Source organism: Mesoplodon mirus (assembly GCF_964341445.2).
Source record: "Mesoplodon mirus genome assembly, chromosome: 2".
Taxonomy (NCBI): Eukaryota; Metazoa; Chordata; class Mammalia; order Artiodactyla; family Ziphiidae; genus Mesoplodon; species Mesoplodon mirus.
This window is the reverse complement of record NC_138977.1, coordinates 27,489,721-27,506,350: the sequence shown is the minus strand read 5'-3', so window position 1 is coordinate 27,506,350 and position 16,630 is coordinate 27,489,721. Positions and strand designations below refer to the sequence as shown.

The window sequence follows — 16,630 nt, the reverse complement described above, 5'->3', positions numbered from 1 at the left end:
GCCGATGCAGGGGATACGGGTTCGTGCCCCGGTCTGGGAGGATCCCATATGCCGCGGAGCGGCTGGGCCCGTGAGCCATGGCCGCTGGGCCTGCGCATCCGGAGCCTGTGCTCCGCAACGGGAGAGGCCACAACAGTGAGAGGCCCGCGTACCGCAAAAAGAAAAAAAAAAAAAAAAAAAAAAAAAAGTGTCACCAGTAACGAATATCCTTTAATCCATTGGTAGCGTATAAAATTAAGGTTAAATTTGTAGACTAAAATTATGTGCCTTAATGTTGTACAGTTGTTTGTATGACTCCATTTGTGTAAAATAAAAACAAAAGCAACTGGAGATTTGGGTAGGAAGTATGGCTGTGGTAAAGGAAATGGGATTTATATGTGTCTTAGTGTTTGAAATAATTTTATAAGAGCATGCATTATTAAAATACAAAACAATGCCAAAAAAATTCCAAGTACTGAAAAAATTTTAAATGAATGTTTTTTTTCTGGTCAATGGATTTAAAAATTTTAGAGGGTGGGTGGGAATCCACTATCTTAAAAATTAATTATGATTTTAACATACATTGAATGGCTGGCTTCTTTTGAAACATTTTATTGCAGAATTGGATGACATTCTAAATATTTTGTTTTCATCTGTAGCATAATGAAATGAGGGTACCATGTCAGAGAACTGGATGTTCCATTCATGGCTCCTTTCTAAGTTGTATTCTTGCAGGAAAAATAGGGCCCGAGTGGATGGTCATATCCCAGGTCTCAGGCGAGTCCCTGGGACGGGCTGCTAAGTGAGGGTCCTTGGCTTCATGCGAGAAGGAATACAAGAGCAAGACGAGTGAAAGCAGATTTATTCAGGGAGATACACACTCCATAGACAGAGTGTGGGCCATCTCAGAAGGCAAGAGGCCTCAAAATATGGGACATTTAGTTTTTATGGTCTGGGTAATTTCATAGGCTAATGAGTGGGGGGATTATTCCAGCTATTTTGGGGAAAGGGTGGGGATTTCCAGGAATTGGGTCACCACCCACTTTTTTCCTTTTATGGTCGGCCTCAGAACTGTTATGGCACCTGTGGGTGTGTCATTTAGCATGCTGATGTATTACAATGAGCGTATACTGAGGCTCAAGATCTAGTGGAAGTGGAATCATCCTCCATCTTGGACCTAGTTGGTTCTAACCAGTTTATGTACTGTCTGCAATGGTTTTGTCATTCTTTTAAAGGTTTTGCCCTGCCCCCTTCCTGTCTCAGTATAACCTTGTGCAAATCACATGTTCTCTTGGACTCAGTTTTTTCCTTACAAAGTGGGCTGGAACTAGGAGATCTGTCACTTTTACATTCTTGTTGAACTTCGGAAAACTCCCAGCACCAATTTCATTACTTCCAAACAACTCTAACCAAAACAAAGTATTAGGATAATTCATCCTTGTATTGAGAACTTAAAAGAAATATTTCAGAAGGTGAAGTATGCAAATATAAATTACAAGCAGGTCTCTACAACTTAAGTACTGATAAATTTGTTAGCTATTTATTTTTGGAGTTAAAAAACAATGATCCTCTAGAGGTTGATTTTATAGTGTTTGAGTTGTTCAAATCACTGTTTTCACTGTTTTATTTTCTCTCTGAACTTAAAAAAATTTTTGTGGTCCGATAATTCCAAATCTCTGCTATATCTGAGTCTGATTCTGATGTTTTGTCTCTTCAAACTGTGCTTTTTGCCTTGTAGCCTGCCTTCTAGTTTTTTTGAGAGGTGAACATGATGTATCCAGTAAAAGAGACTGAGGTCAATAGATCTTTAGTGTGAGGTCTTACGTTTAGTTGACTAGGAGTTAGGCTGTACTTATTATTTGCTGTAATTGTAGGTGTCAGAGGCTAAAATTTCCTCGGGTGTTTTTGTTTTTGTCTCTTCTGTTGTCTTTGGGTTTCTCTAGAGACTACTACTTAAATAAGGTCTGAGCCACGCAATTCTTTCAGTTACACTCCCCGTTATTTTATGGAATCCCTATTGCTGTGGGATTTGGAGGGGGTTTGTGGGGTTTTGGAGGAGAATCATAGGAGAACCCAATGATTAGGTCTTAGTTTTTCAGTGAGCCTGGGCCCCTGGGCTGTGACCTTCACTGCGGCTCTCAGCTTCTTCCTTCCACCTTCACACTCCTTAGGCGAGATAGGAAGGCTAGAGTTGGGTATTTCCCTTCCCCCAGGTTGGTTAGGACTGGTGAAATAGTTTTTCTTAAGGGCAGGATGCTCTGTCTTATTTCAGAATGGTTACTTTTCCCCTCTCCCTGCTGCAAGCAAGTGGGGATTTTTCTTGTCTTTACCCTGAGAACCTGGTGGCATCCCTGGAGGTAAAACTCCTGAAAATGTGACTCTCCCACCCCAAGACTGTGCCTCCAAGAGATTTTCTCTCTCAAGCTAGTTCACAGATCAGTTTGCAAAAATTAGTCAGTTACCTTTTAAATGTTTCTACCACTTGCTAGCTCCAGAGGTGGGATTCTGTTCCTGGTAAGTTGTGATTCTCTGTATTTGCCTGTCTCTCCAGTTTTCAGGGTGGCATTGTGCCCTGTGACCTCAATTCTCTGATGGATCCAAAAAGAGTTGTTGATTTTCAGTTTGCTCAGATTTTTTTTGTGTCTGAAGATAGGAGTGATGACTTCCAAGCTCTTCACATGTCAGACTATAAACTTTAAACTCTTTAGAATTCTGTTTTGTGTAATTTATTAGGTGACCAGAAGGGGAGGATGCTTTTCAGACATTATTAGATCTGATAAAGAGCATGTTAGAGGACACTGTTATTTAGATAATCAGATATTTTAATTTAACTTTTAGATTCAGGTTTACTTCTTAATTCTGGTTCTTCCTTGAAAATTGGATGTTGTAGTTGCTGTGAGATACACAAAGTGCTGTCATATTTTTTTTTTTTTAGAAATAAATACAGTTTGTTTGCTTTTTTTTAGATGTTGGGGGTAGGAACTTATTAATTTATTTACTTATTTTTGCTGTGTTGGGTCTTCATTTCTGTGCGAGGGCTTTTCTCTAGCTGTGGCAAGCGGGGACCACTCATCATCGCAGTGCGCGGGCCTCTCACTATCGCGGCCTCGCTTGTTGCGGAGCACAGGCTCCAGACGCGCAGGCTCAGTAGTTGTGGCTCACGGGCCTAGTTGCTCCGTGGCATATGGGATCCTCCCAGAGCAGGGCTCAAACCCGTGTCCCCTGCATCGGCAGGCGGATTCTCAACCACTGCGCCACCAGGGAAGCCCCAAGAGCTGTCATTTCAGCACTGGGATTTAGAAACCTGTTATACTGGAATATTCAGTTGATTCTTTTCTTTTAAGAAGCAGCTTTATTATTTTATTATTTTAAAGGTAATCATTGTAAAGATAAAGGATATAGTGTTTATAATGAGTTATTTAGAAAATAGATGACATAAAGCGGAAAAAATTTTAAAGCACCAGTTATTCCATTTCCCAAAGATACCACTGTTAACATTTTGATTTATCTTTTTCCAGATTTTATATAGCTGTTTTTAAAATAAAAATGGGCTCACACTGTACATTCTGTTTTGTTACTTGAATTTTCACTTAAAAATATATTATGGACATATTTCCATATCAGTATTTATAGAATGGCTTCACTTTTAATGGGAGTGCATTGTGTAGCTGTCTTATCATTTATTTAATAATCTGTGCCCTCTAGATGGAAAGTTCGGTTATGTCCCTTTTTCTCTTTTTGGTTATAAATAATGTTGCCTTGAATACTTCAGTAGCCTTGTCTTTTTATTTCCTTAGGATAAGTCCTTTGAAGTGGAATTGCTGGGTTGTTTCTTGTATCCCCAGTGCCTAGTACAGAGTCTGGTGCATAAGAGGCACTCTGATATTTTTTGAATGAATGCTCATCAAAGAGCGTTTGCTTTTTAAAAGCTCTTGATAAACATTGCCAAATTGTCCTACAGAAATATGCCATTTAGATTGCCAACAGTGATTGAAAGCATTTATTTTTAATTTTTGATAATTATAAATATTTTAATAAATATATTTATATGTAATTATAAATATAACTATTTTTTGAATTTTATTTTACTTATTTTTTATACAGCAGGTTCTTATTAGTTCTCTATTTTACACATATTAGTGTATATATGGCAATCCCAATCTCCCAGTTCATCCCACCACCACCTCATCCCCCCACTAAATATTTTATTGTATGGTTTCTGGTTTGGTGTCATGCTTGGAAAAGTCCACTTACCTTAAGACTCTAAAGTGAGTCATCAATAATTTTTTTCTTTCATTTTTTTTAACATTAAAATCTGTAATCCTGGAATTTTGATGTGAGTTTTCATGTTTATTTAATGTGAACTCTCTTTTTCTTTTTTTAAGGGTAATATTTTTACTTTTTAAAGAGAAAAGCTTTCTTACTGGTACCGTCACTTAAAATTTAGGAACTTAGTTAAAATTTGGGCATTTGGGAAATTTGGAATATTCTAGTTTTTAATTCACTTGGCCACTTAATATAATGATGATTTAAGATTATTATAGTGGGGCTTCCCTGGTGGCGCAGTGGTTGAGAGTCCGCCTGCCGATGCAGGGGACGCGGGTTCGTGCCCCTGTCTGGGAGGATCCCACATGCCGCGGAGCGGTTGGGCCCGTGAGCCATGGCCGCTGGGCCTGCGCGTCCAGAGCCTGTGCTCCGCAACGGGAGAGGCCACAACAGTGAGAGGCCCGCATAATGCAAAAAAAAAAAAAAAAAAAAAAAGATTATTATAGTAACAATACTTGAAGATACAGAATTATGCTGAAAAAGAAATGAATAAATTACTTTTTCTTGATGATGTTTTTTCTTTGGTAACCAGGTGAGATAATGGATAACCTTACCTTAGAAGCTGGAGATGATGCTGGAAAAGTGAAATGGGTGGACATCAGTGATAAACTCAAGCTTTATGCTAGTCACTCTCAATTCATCAAACTTGTGGCAGAGAAACGAGATGCCCACTGGAGTGAGGACTCTGAAACTGACTGCCATGGGTTATAGCTCACAATCTCCATGTAAGCCAAATGGCAACAAAGGAACATGTACTGAAAAGAAGGCAGCATCACAGAACTCATATATAAAAAGGGCAGGGTAAATCACTTGGAAATTATTTTATTCACTTTCAAAATGATTTGCATTTAGAAGGTTTTGCATCAGAATAAAATTAGCAAATATGGTGAAACAACACAGAATTTTCTGCTTTCCAGTCAAAAGAGGTATAAATAATCATATTTTGTATGCATTTTATTTAAGCATGGCTTAAACCAAATTTAACAACTGATACTCTTTGAAGAATCAGAATCTAAATAAAGGTAAATTTCTGTTCAGCCATAACTTCTGCTTTCCATGTAGTTCTTGTTTGTCATTTTTTTTTCCCATTGATCTTCTGAGGTCTGAAGGATGTTCCTGTCACATCAAGCTTCTTTCAGAATAGCACCAATCACCATTGTTTAATCTGATTTATCTTGAAATTATTTGCTTTGCATTTTGCTTCACATGATCTTGTTGAAGCTGCTTTCAAAAGTGGAAGCCTAATGTATTCCTGCCTTTAGAGTTGTAAGTTTTATAAGGAAATTTCAGTCACTCTTAGTTGGTAAAGATCAAGATCAGCGAACAAGAGCTCATGTTCTCATTTCCAAGAATTCTGAATTAAAAAAAATGTGTGCAGGAAATTAGTAATTTAAATTGCTATATGCATTTCACTCTACTGTAACTGTATGTGCCATAAATGAATTAAAAATAGATGTTCAGAAAGGAACTGAAATCAGAGACAGAGGAGGTCTTTGGGAGTTGTGGTGTTTTTTGTTAGGAAGAGATTGTTAAAGACTGACATAGGTTTTTGAGAGACTCACTATTAACATTGTAATTCCCAGAGGAAAGGAAAGAGTTGGTGTTCCACGTGTTCTTGGAAGCAGGGAAGAGGAAGGAAAATAACACTGCCTTGTCGCATGTGTATCACATTCTGGCCAAGATACCCATTGGGAAAGTCTCATGATACTAATTCCTGTCCGCCTGAGGCAGGGACTGTCATAATTCCATCTGCATTCCAGTTGGACTACAGGTGGGGCACCTGAAGAAAAGGAGGGTTAGGGGATAGAGCCATGGTTGTTTCCTTCAGATATTTGAAAAGAGTATTAGGCTTACTCTGTAGCTAGAGGAGAGAACTAGGGCTAAGGTAAATCCATCAAAAAGGTGTTTTTTGTTTTTTGTTTTCTCTCCCACCAACCCCGAGTTAGTGTCAAAACTCCTTTGGGGTAAATTGGAACTGAACTGACAGGAGGCTTTTTTCCCCTTAGTGTGACTATAAGTTTTGCTGAGAAACATTAGAATGTGTTGCTGAGAAACATTCGAATGTTTGACTTCAGAATAATGCCTCAAACCTCTCTGGAAGAGTTACAAGGTTTATGTGCAGTATTAATTTTCTAAAATCCATAAAATCCTGGTCCTTGGGTACATAACAAGGGACTTGTACTTGACAAGAATGATCTGCTCATTGGGTGAGGGGTAGGATAACCTTGTCCCAGCATGAAAGAGTCTGATTCTACTTTTACTGTTTGGTAGGAAGAAATTGCTTCTTCCTGGCGTGGAATAGAATTCTCTAAAATTGAAACTACTTACCAAAGCTCTTGAGAAAGTTTGAGCAATTGCCTAAAGAATGACATTTACTTATGTTTTCATAGTTTTGACACATCTAACCTGACATTAGTAAAATTATTAGGTTATATGAAATTTTTATTTAAAGAATGACTAAAGCACATGATCCGCAGATAATCAATTTTTTGTGGCATTTTGTAGTTTTCATTGGAACATTTACAAAGTATGCAAAATGATAAAACTACTATACCCTATAGATAGGGTAGAAGTAGATAATCTTCTAACTGTAAGTATCCAGCACCATCTATAATAGAAAAAAACCAGATTAAAATTTTAGTTTAAGACATTTCTGGAGGAATATCTGCTCCTGTATCACTAGGTGATATTGCCTTCATATTTACTTTTCTTATATTTCAGATATAAGGAATATTTTTGTTTTTTTTTTAGAGACAGTTAAAACAGTAATAGATACCATTTATTGAATATCTACGTTGTATCACTTAATGCTCATAACAATCCTGTGAAGTTAGGTGGTATTATTCCTATTTCACAGATGAAAATGATATTTAGAAAGGTTGCCCCAAGGTTTATTCAGTAAGCAATAGAGATGGATTTTTTTTTTTTTTTTGCGGTACACGGGCCTCTCACTGCCGTGGCCTCTCCCGTTGTGGAGCACAGGCTCCGGACGCGCAGGCTCAGCAGCCATGGCTCACGGGCCCAGCCGCTCCGCGGCATGTGGTATCTTCCCGGACCAGGGCACGAACCCGTGTCCCCTGCATCGGCAGGCGGACTCCCAACCACTGCACCACCAGGGAATCCCAGAGCTGGATTTTGAATCCTGGTGTGCAGGGTTCCAGAGCCAATTCTCCGTCTGTTGTATTCCCTATTAAGTTTATGAAGCTTTTATGATTTCTCACTTTAAGTTTGTAGTTTGGAAGATTCTATATTAAGCAATACTCATGTTATCCATAGTAATACGTTTATGGTTTGTGACTTGAAATTTAAGGGCCACATCTGATTTGGCTAGCCTTGTTAAACTTGTTCACATAATTTTGGCCCAGAGACAATTTATTGGTAATATCTTAACCTAAGGATGAGCGGCTGAAATCAGTGTGTCTTGCCTGCAGGTGTTCTTGAGATTTGAAAGCATTTCAAACTCAAATAGAAGCAAGATACTAAACATGCTAAAGAGGGCACCTAAAATTTCTAACCACTTTTAGAGGCTAAATGCTACTCTGTCTTACAGTATAAGGACTTATGATGGTTGCTGTTATTTTCTAAAATATTTGTGAAATTTTAATAAATAAGTTGATTTCAAAACACATCATTTGAAGAAAGCACTTGTCATTAATTTGGTCTTGTTTATACCTCCTTTAATCATATTATTAACTTACCAATATGGGCACAATCTGAAGCTGTTAAACTCTTAGGATAGAAGTATTTAAAAATGTATAATAATGCTCAAAAGATATTTGGAGATTTTACTAACTCTGTATAACTTCTGACATAGTAGTAAGAGAATTATTTCTGCCGAAATAAACAATACAGATTATAGTTACTATATGAAGGTATTTTTGCCATATTTTTTTCTTTGCCTCCACCCATATCTCCCATATTATGTTTATTTAATGTTGATGGATTAGTATGGGTACAATCATGTAATGTTGGGAGGTAGCAAATAATGTGGTTCTGTTATACCTAAATGCTGAGAAATTGAACCATCAACTGTCTTTTCTGCAACATAGAGCTTAATTTCTCCCACTTCACCCTTGATGGGCTGGTAAGAGCATTTGAATTGGTAAGAAACACAGAATAAACACTTTAGGGCAATGAAACTTTTCAGAAGGAAAACTTTGGTGAAATCCAATTTCTTTCTCAAAATTAGGATTGAGAATATTTTGATTCATCAGCTTCTCTCAAGGTAGGTTAAAATAAGTACATACTGGGCTTCCCTGGTGGTGCAGTGGTTGAGAGTCCGCCTGCCGATGCAGGGGATGCGGGTTTGTGCCCCGGTCCGGGAAGATCCCACGTGCCGCGGAGCGGCTGGGCCCGTGAGCCATGACCGCTGAGCTTGCACGTCCGGAGCCTGTGCTCTGCAACGGGAGAGGCCACAACAGTGAGAGGCCCGCGTACAGCAAAAATAAATAAATAAATACATACAAATATACATACATACATACATACTGTATATAATTTTAATTGACATTAATTCAGATATTTTAAAAAGGGATATACCTTTTTGGCCTCTCTCTTTTGTATATATTTTAGATGAAAGCAAACTTGGGTGAGAAAGCAGAAGTCTCAAGGTTTGTAGCCTTTCCATCAAGAGAGCTGATGCTTTTGTGTTAAGGAGACTTGTTGCCTTGCCTTGAGATTAGAGCATTTCTAGATTTGGTAGTTTCACAGCAGGCTTTTCTCACTGTTTGCTATGAATTGTCCGTAACACAAAAATAAGCTTGAGGTAAAATTTACTGTTTGAAATTTCTTAACCTAATTTCTGTAAACTGAAATTTTGTCAAATGCTATGGGCATTATGAAAAGAATACATTTTTAGACCTGCAGAAATTCTGATCTAAAGATTTTGGAGGAGGGACTTCCCTGGTGGTCCGGTGGTTAAGACCACGCTTCCAATGCAGGGGGCGCAGGTTTGATCCTTGGTCAGGGAACTAAGATCCCACACGCTGCATGGTGCAGCCAGAAAAAAAAAAAAAAAAAGATCTTGGAGGAAATCGAATTTATAACTCATGAGCTTTAATTTGGGTAAATCACTTGGGTTCCATTCTGCCATATGGTTTTATGGTTCAGAAGAATTATTCTTACCTTTTCTGAGATTAAATATCACTTGCTTTTATCAATATAACCATAGCAAAAAAGTTTTACCCCAAAGAAGCCCTAAATATTAAAAAAAAATAATAAGATACTATCTTCAGTCCATTAGGTAGATTTGTAGTTTATAATAGCTTAAAAATTGTGGACTTACCCCAAGTTGGTTCAAAACAGAAATGATTAACTGTGAAAGAAGAAAAACCAATGATCAGTGATATCAGTGGGTTTACCTTTAGCTTATTTTTAACTTTGTACATATGTAAGCTAAAATACTTTCTATATGAAAATCTTTTTTTTTTTTTTATAAAGGTGTCACATTTTATTTATTTATTTATTATCTTTGGCTGTGTTGGGTCTTCGTTTCTGTGCGAGGGCTTTCTCTAGTTGCGGCGAGTGGGGTCCACTCTTCATCGCGGTACGCAGGCCTCTCACTGTTGCGGCCTCTCTTGTTGCGGAGCACAGGCTCCAGACGCACAGGCTCAGTGGTTGTGGCTCATGGGTCCAGTTGCTCTGTGGCATGTGGGAGCTTCCTAGACCAAGGCTCGAACCCGTGTCCCCTTTATTGGCAGGCAGATTCTCAACCACTGCGCCACCAGGGAAGCCCCCTTTGTTTTTATTGAAAAATTCCATTTTTACTGCTTTGTGTTTTATTTACATGAGGTAAGATTTTTAAATGAATATGCAATATTTAGATTTAAATTCCCTTAATTCACAGAAATATTTTCTTGTAACTGCCTTGTAACGGTATTCACTATATCTGAAATATAGAAAATTGATGTGAAGTGTTGAGAAACTCACTGTAAACACTTCCATACAAGTGCTATCTTTCTTAAATTATGTGAATTCCCTCTGTGAATGATACTTGAACCAAAATTTTAGGACAGCTATGACTTTGCTTCGAGGGTTTGCTTACACAAGCAATTTCACTGGTTAAGTATTGTATTATAGCTTTCATGTGGTCCTGTTTTAAGAGACTGGCGGCTTGCTCAAGGAATTGACCACTATGTCAAAAAGGTGAATCCCTCTCTTTGTAGAGCTGTCCATCCCAGCGTGTATGCAAGAATATGTAAGCTAAACACTGTCCTGCTTGTTCTTAGGCAAGAACAATTGCCCGGAGGTAGCATTTGTTCCCTTAGGGTGTGTTTTCCTGCTTCTTGGTTTAACCACAATCACTAGGAGAAAAAAATTCTTACCACTGTGAAGATATGGCAGTTCTATAGTTTATTCTGTCAGGATCCTTTCTGGATCCTGGCTTGTGGCCAACAGCACTTTCAGTAAAGTTCAGAACCATAAAGTATAAATAGGTATTAAGTATTCAGATTTGGTAATTTGAATGAGTCGTATGTCTGAGGAGTCAATATTTTCACTGGAAGAGACTTTGGAGGTAAATTAATACATATACCCAAGGTCACAGAGCTAACTTAATTTTAAAGGTGAGCTTACAATTTAGGCTTTCCCACCACAGGCCAGGGCTCTTTTAGCCATGTTTTGATGTAAACATGAACTTGCTAATTTTGTAATCATCAATAATTAATTATTGATGGGAGTTTCCTAAAACATTTTTAGAATATATATTCATATTCATATATATAATACATTCTAATTAAAAGATGCTAGAATTTTTACAATTTGTCATTTGGAAATGGACTATAGAATCTCTTAAACAGTGGATTGTGGGAAGAACACTAGCTGTTTGAACTTGACTTAGGTTTTTTTTTTTTTTTGACTCTGGTTCTTATTTAGTTTGACCTTAAAGTTTCTGCCACACTTAAATATTCTTCAAGGTGATTGACTTTAAATAATCTGTAGTGAAGAATCCTGAAAATTTTTACCTCCGTCACGCAATGGTTTAGGCCTAACTTTTTGACATTTTTACGAATACTGCAGGTCTCTGAGATACCACCAACTGTAAAGTGTACCATTTAGTTAATGATGAATCTTAAAGAACAAGGAGATTCTAGGTTAAATGCATCTGTTGTGAGATGTATCTTGATTTCAGAAAATGTTTAAGTGTGAAAAGTATATGGGAAATGAAATTTTTAGTGTTCTCTTTTGTAACTCCCTTCAAGTATTGCTCCTGTGTTTTTATAAACTGATATTCCGAATAACATATATCAATAAAGGGCCTTGTTAAATAGTTGAATCTGTGCAGTTCAGTAAAAAAAATTATCTGTTGGGATCTAGATTTGATCATCTTTAATGTATTACACATTTATGCTAGTGCTTCATTAGTGAAGAAATAAACTAGTCTATTTCATCTCTGCTAAAGTAATTTATTCTGTAACTCCTAACTCTTTTAAGACTCTTCACCTTCATCCTTATCAATGATAGAAGATGTTGTTTTGTCAATTTATAGTTTGGATGAGTTGAATAAATGAATGTAGAACTGTTTGCATGTATCGAGTTAGTTTTTTTGGCTTTGAATTTAACAGCTATTAATTTTGTTTCCAAATGAATTGGACTAATAAATACAGTAATTTTTCTGATGAACTGGCTCATCTTAAATGGAGTATCAAATGTAATATTTTTGTAAACTTTATAGATCAACAGAGCAGTATTTACCGCTTTAAGATCATTAAGTGTCAGGACCTAGAAAAAAGGAAAGACAATCAAATAATCAAGGAGTTGGAACGCAGTATTTTATCTATCTTTTCTATGTTATATATTTTCTGTTAGCTTGATTAATGAAAACATGCTTTTTAGAATTCTTAGCATTTATAAAATTACATCAGTAAGATTCACATTCGCTAATATTTTAAGTACCCCTCCACTCTTTAGTACCCACCCACCCCCTTCAAACCTAGTATGTCAGGAAACACGAGTCCACATTTCTGTGTGTGTGTGTGTGTGGACTCCAAACGTAGCAGGGACTTCTTAGAAAGATAATTAAACTTACGTTTACGAGGTTGGAAAAAAGACTGTATTTGGGAATCCCTTTTTTTTTTTTTCTGGCTGCACCACATGGCTTGCGGGATCTTAGTTCCCTGACCAAGGATCAAACCCGGGCCCGGCAGTGAAAGCCACTGGACCGCCAGGGAATTCCCAGGGGTCACTTCTTTATGAAAAAAAAACTTTAATAATATCATCTCCTATGATTGTAACCGAAGTATCATTTAAAAATTTAGAATTAATATGCTATGTTACACACAATTTATTTTTTTGCTTGTGACTGAGTCAGTCTTGTTCTATGTAATTTCCCCTCATTTACTAAAATCCTGTCAAAAGTAAAATTCAAATAATCCTTTTATACCTTGACCATAACCTTAAATCTAGTTCAGAGACTTCTGGGACAGACTCCATTTCAGTAAGAATGAATTTTCCCCCCATTAATAGCAAATATAAGTACAAAATTTTAGAGGTGAAATGGACTTCATAAATCATTCATTTTTACTATTTTATATTCTAAAGGAAAGTAAGACACAAAGGAGTTTAAGATTACTCCAAAGTGTTAAATGACAAAGCTTGCATCCCCAGATTATTTGACTTCAAATGCTTTTCTACTGGTCTCCTTGGTTCCCTCCACATGATCAAGGAAAGTTTCAGGTCTCAGGTTTCAAGGATATATGAGATTTTTACATTAAATGACTCAAATCAGACAAAATATCAATCACTAATTGTCCCCAAAGGAAAATAATAACCATTATTTTTGGTATCAACTTCCTTTCCAAATAAATCTAAAGAATTTTCAAGTTTTTGTTTTGTATTCATTTAAATACTTTCTTAAAGGAAACTTTAAGTATAATTACCTGATTTGGATTATTAGGAAATGGAAAAGGAATTGGAATCTACACAAAAGAGGAAAAAAGTGAATTGTGAATAAAATAAGGTGGTACATTTTGTTTTAGCTTTCTCGTATATTCATTTACCCATCCCTCCATCCATCCATCCCTCCATCCATCAGTATTTATTGAGCAATTATGTGCTCTCAGGGAGTTCACCTTCTAGTTGATGGAGATTAGATTCTAGTGAATTTCAAATCATGTTTTTCTTTCAAGAAGTATGTTTATTTTGCTTAATTAGTCAAACCTAAAGCCTAGGAATCTGTTTTATGTGTTGATAGTTCTTGCAAATCCTTCAGTTTTTCTACAGTAAGCCATCTTTGCCTGATTTTTAATACTATTCTGCCATCTGGTGGAAGGAAGAGCTTCTGTTTCATATACTAGTGATTCTTTTTATTGCCACAAAAATTTACATAATTTTAAGCATAAGACGTTAGTAGCAATTCCTAAATTCTAATTATAAACCAAGACTCCAGAATTTTGCGTTAATTTACAAATTAACTCAAAATCCAAATTTTATGGATTTCAGAAAAAGAAAAGAACCAACGCACCTAACCCTGACTAGAACCAAAATAATTAGCAATTAATTATCAATGCAAGAACTTAGAAATGTAGTGTCTAACAGTCAGGCCATGTGAAAACATTAAAGGGAAAGAATGTTCCATTGAGGACTGTAACTTTAGTGACAATTTCTAAAAGACTACTTAAAGAGAAGTAAACAGTTCGAAATTAAATATAAGCAAAGGGAAGGTGTTTTGTTACATTTAGATATAAAAACAAAAACTGCAAAATTGTGTTCATATTTTAAAACTTTTAGATGATAGACAAGAAGTTAAACAAGATGCTATTTTAAAATGTATATGAACTTTTCAAAACATCATTGCCTAAATACTGTTTATTTAACATGTCCCAACCTGTGTGGCAGCCTCATTGCCCTGGTCATTCTTTCCCCAAGTTGCCATGTCCTTCTGAGCACTTGCTGTTCCCTCTGCCTGGAATGCCCCTCCCACTTCTCATGACCTGGCTTGGCTACCCCTCCTCTGTTATGAACTCTTTGACACATAGCCTAAGTCAGCTGGTTTTGTATTTGCATCTAGAAGCACTTACCAAATTACATTGTTTTTTCATTTCTAAATCTCTCTTCCTCATCAGATTGTGAACTTATTTATACTTTTTGTTTCTCCAGCACTCACTGTAGACCCCGTTATTTGGTAGACACTCAGTAAATATTAACCAAATGAATGCTGTCTATACCAAAAAGGTAACTCTATTATGTATTTAGCATTGTTCTGGCCTTTATTAAAAAGATATTATAAGAATTCAGATATTAGGAGAGATTGGAGAGGGTACGAGAAGAGCAAAATAATTATATTGTTTGACCTGTGGAAAAAAGCTGGAGAGCTGGGGGAAAAACATTAGAGAAAAGAAAACAGCATGGCTATTTACAAAAAGAAAAAGAACAGGTAATATAGAAAAAGGTTAGCATTCCCTTCATGGAGAGTAACTAAGTTCATCATGGTCGGGGTAATTCAGTGTAAACATCTTTTTGATAGCAAGTGTAGAGAGATATTGGAAGAAGTCACTGAAGTTTTAGAGGGAAATTTGCTACTCCTTTGTCTCACTTCACCACAAGCTATGCAGGGAGGGTAGTGTGAATAGCTGATGCCTGGTGGCCTCTTATATTTCTGTGTCAAAATTTGGAAAATGTTATAAACATCATCCAACTAATAAACACTGTTTTGCAATTTGAGATTCCCCAAACCCATGCTTACCAGGGGCAATTGTGGAGGTGGGAGAAATGGGATCTGAGGAAAAAATGGTGGTCCTTGTGGTGGGTAAAAGTTAAATCTCTATAATAAGAAACATGATGTCAGTCATTCCAAACATTTGAAAACTTTTAAAATGATGAACATGTCATTTGAAAATACAACCGGAAGTTGACCTGACCACTGGAACTTCCTCCAGACTGTTCAAGCTTGTAAAACAATAACAGCAACAAGGTAAAGCAACATATGGCAATACGTTATTCATTACAAAGAGATTTTATTCTAAATGAGAATAGGTAACAAGCCACTACTGAGCTTTATACTCCTCAGTGATGTAGCTGTCCTTCTGGAATAAAAAGCAGTTGAGTCTAATAGGGAAAAGTTGAATCAATTTTGTCCAGTGATTTAGAACTTGTACTTCTTACCTTTAAACTTATTTCCAAATAATGTTTTCTCTTTTTTTTTTTACATTTTGTAAGATTAATTACATATGCCTCTTCATCTTCAAATCAACAGTGTTCTCAGTTTAATTCTCAGCACTTATCAGTTCAAAGTGGAGAGAGTATGGAAGTGTAAATTTAAAGTTTGTATCCCCAAATACAGATTTTGAAAGCTCCCTCACTTCTTTGAAGGCTCCTTTGTTACAAAATGTTTAGGGCACAGGTGTTCCTGCCTACTAGGTACCCAACCTAGTCAGACTAGTAAGCAGAGCTTAAACTCATAGATCTCATTCGTACAGATGGGGACGCATGTCTATAATCAACATGAGATGGTTTGGGGTAAGGATATTGTAAACGAAACTCAATTCAAACTGCCGAATTAAGACTTAGGTCACTGTGGAATAGTTGCTCTATATTGCTAAGTTTATTTGAGAGCTTCCTACCTTCCAGTTAGGACTCTTAAGTGCGTTAGACGCATTTTTATCATCCTTGCACAATTCTGAGGTAGTTCTTACAACTCATTTTACAGTCTGGGAAGCCATGGGTTAGTTCCTCACTGAAGGTCATGCAGCTTGCAAATAGCATGTAGAGCTGGGATTTGTGCTGGGAAGACCCTTGGGCTGAAGAAGAGTGGTAAATTGCTGGTTCTACATCTTTCCTGGAGTCCACTTTCCTCTTCTGTGAAATGAAAAGATAAAGGTAATGCTTTCTAGCCCAGAAATACAATGTCTCTAGAATGGAAATGGAGTGGAAAACTGAGGAACAGTACTCACAGCGATGGGCAGAGCAGTGGCAGTTATCAAAAGGCCAGCAAGGATAAGAAATTTCATTCTGAAGGAAGAGTCTGGAATTGAAGGGTTAGGAGGTCATTTTTAGTTTTTTCTAAGTCTTAGTCCCACTATTAATAGACTGTTTAGTTAGAGGTGTTGAATAGTAGACTAAATTCCGTCTCTAGATCCAGGTTTTGTAAACCTACATCAGTGCTTTAAAAACAGTGTTTAGGGACTTCCCTGGTGGTCCAGTAATTAAGACTCTGCACTCCCAATGCATGGGGCCCGGGGTTTGATCCCTGCTCAGGGAACTAGATCCCACATGCATGCCGCAACTAAGAGTTCCCATTCTGCAACTAAAGATCCTGCATGCAGCAACGAAGATCTCGTGTGCCACGACTAAGACCCAGCGCAGCCAAATAAATAAAAAAATGAATAAA

General features: G+C 37.0%; 2 protein-coding genes across 2 annotated transcripts in view; one reads left to right on the top strand and one right to left on the bottom strand.

Moving 5' to 3' along the window:
• NUDT9 (nudix hydrolase 9) overlaps nucleotides 1–7,931 on the top strand; it is a 32,996-nt gene extending 25,065 nt beyond the window's left edge. Inside the window, exon 8 of the mRNA XM_082611649.1 lies at nucleotides 4,838–7,931. Within this exon, the coding sequence (XP_082467775.1) occupies nucleotides 4,838–5,016 (179 nt within the window). The 3' untranslated portion in view covers nucleotides 5,017–7,931. The remainder of the gene's footprint in view (nucleotides 1–4,837) is intronic.
• On the bottom strand, nucleotides 6,890–16,250 carry SCPPPQ1 (secretory calcium-binding phosphoprotein proline-glutamine rich 1; the record flags this gene model as incomplete). The annotated part of the gene is made up of 6 exons (XM_082642534.1): nucleotides 6,890–6,913; nucleotides 11,998–12,024; nucleotides 13,182–13,220; nucleotides 14,987–15,064; nucleotides 15,157–15,189; nucleotides 16,194–16,250. The coding sequence occupies 6 exons, from the start codon at nucleotides 16,248–16,250 to the stop codon at nucleotides 6,890–6,892; spliced, it is 258 nt and encodes an 85-aa protein (XP_082498660.1).
• Between the last annotated feature and the right edge of the window lie 380 nt (nucleotides 16,251–16,630).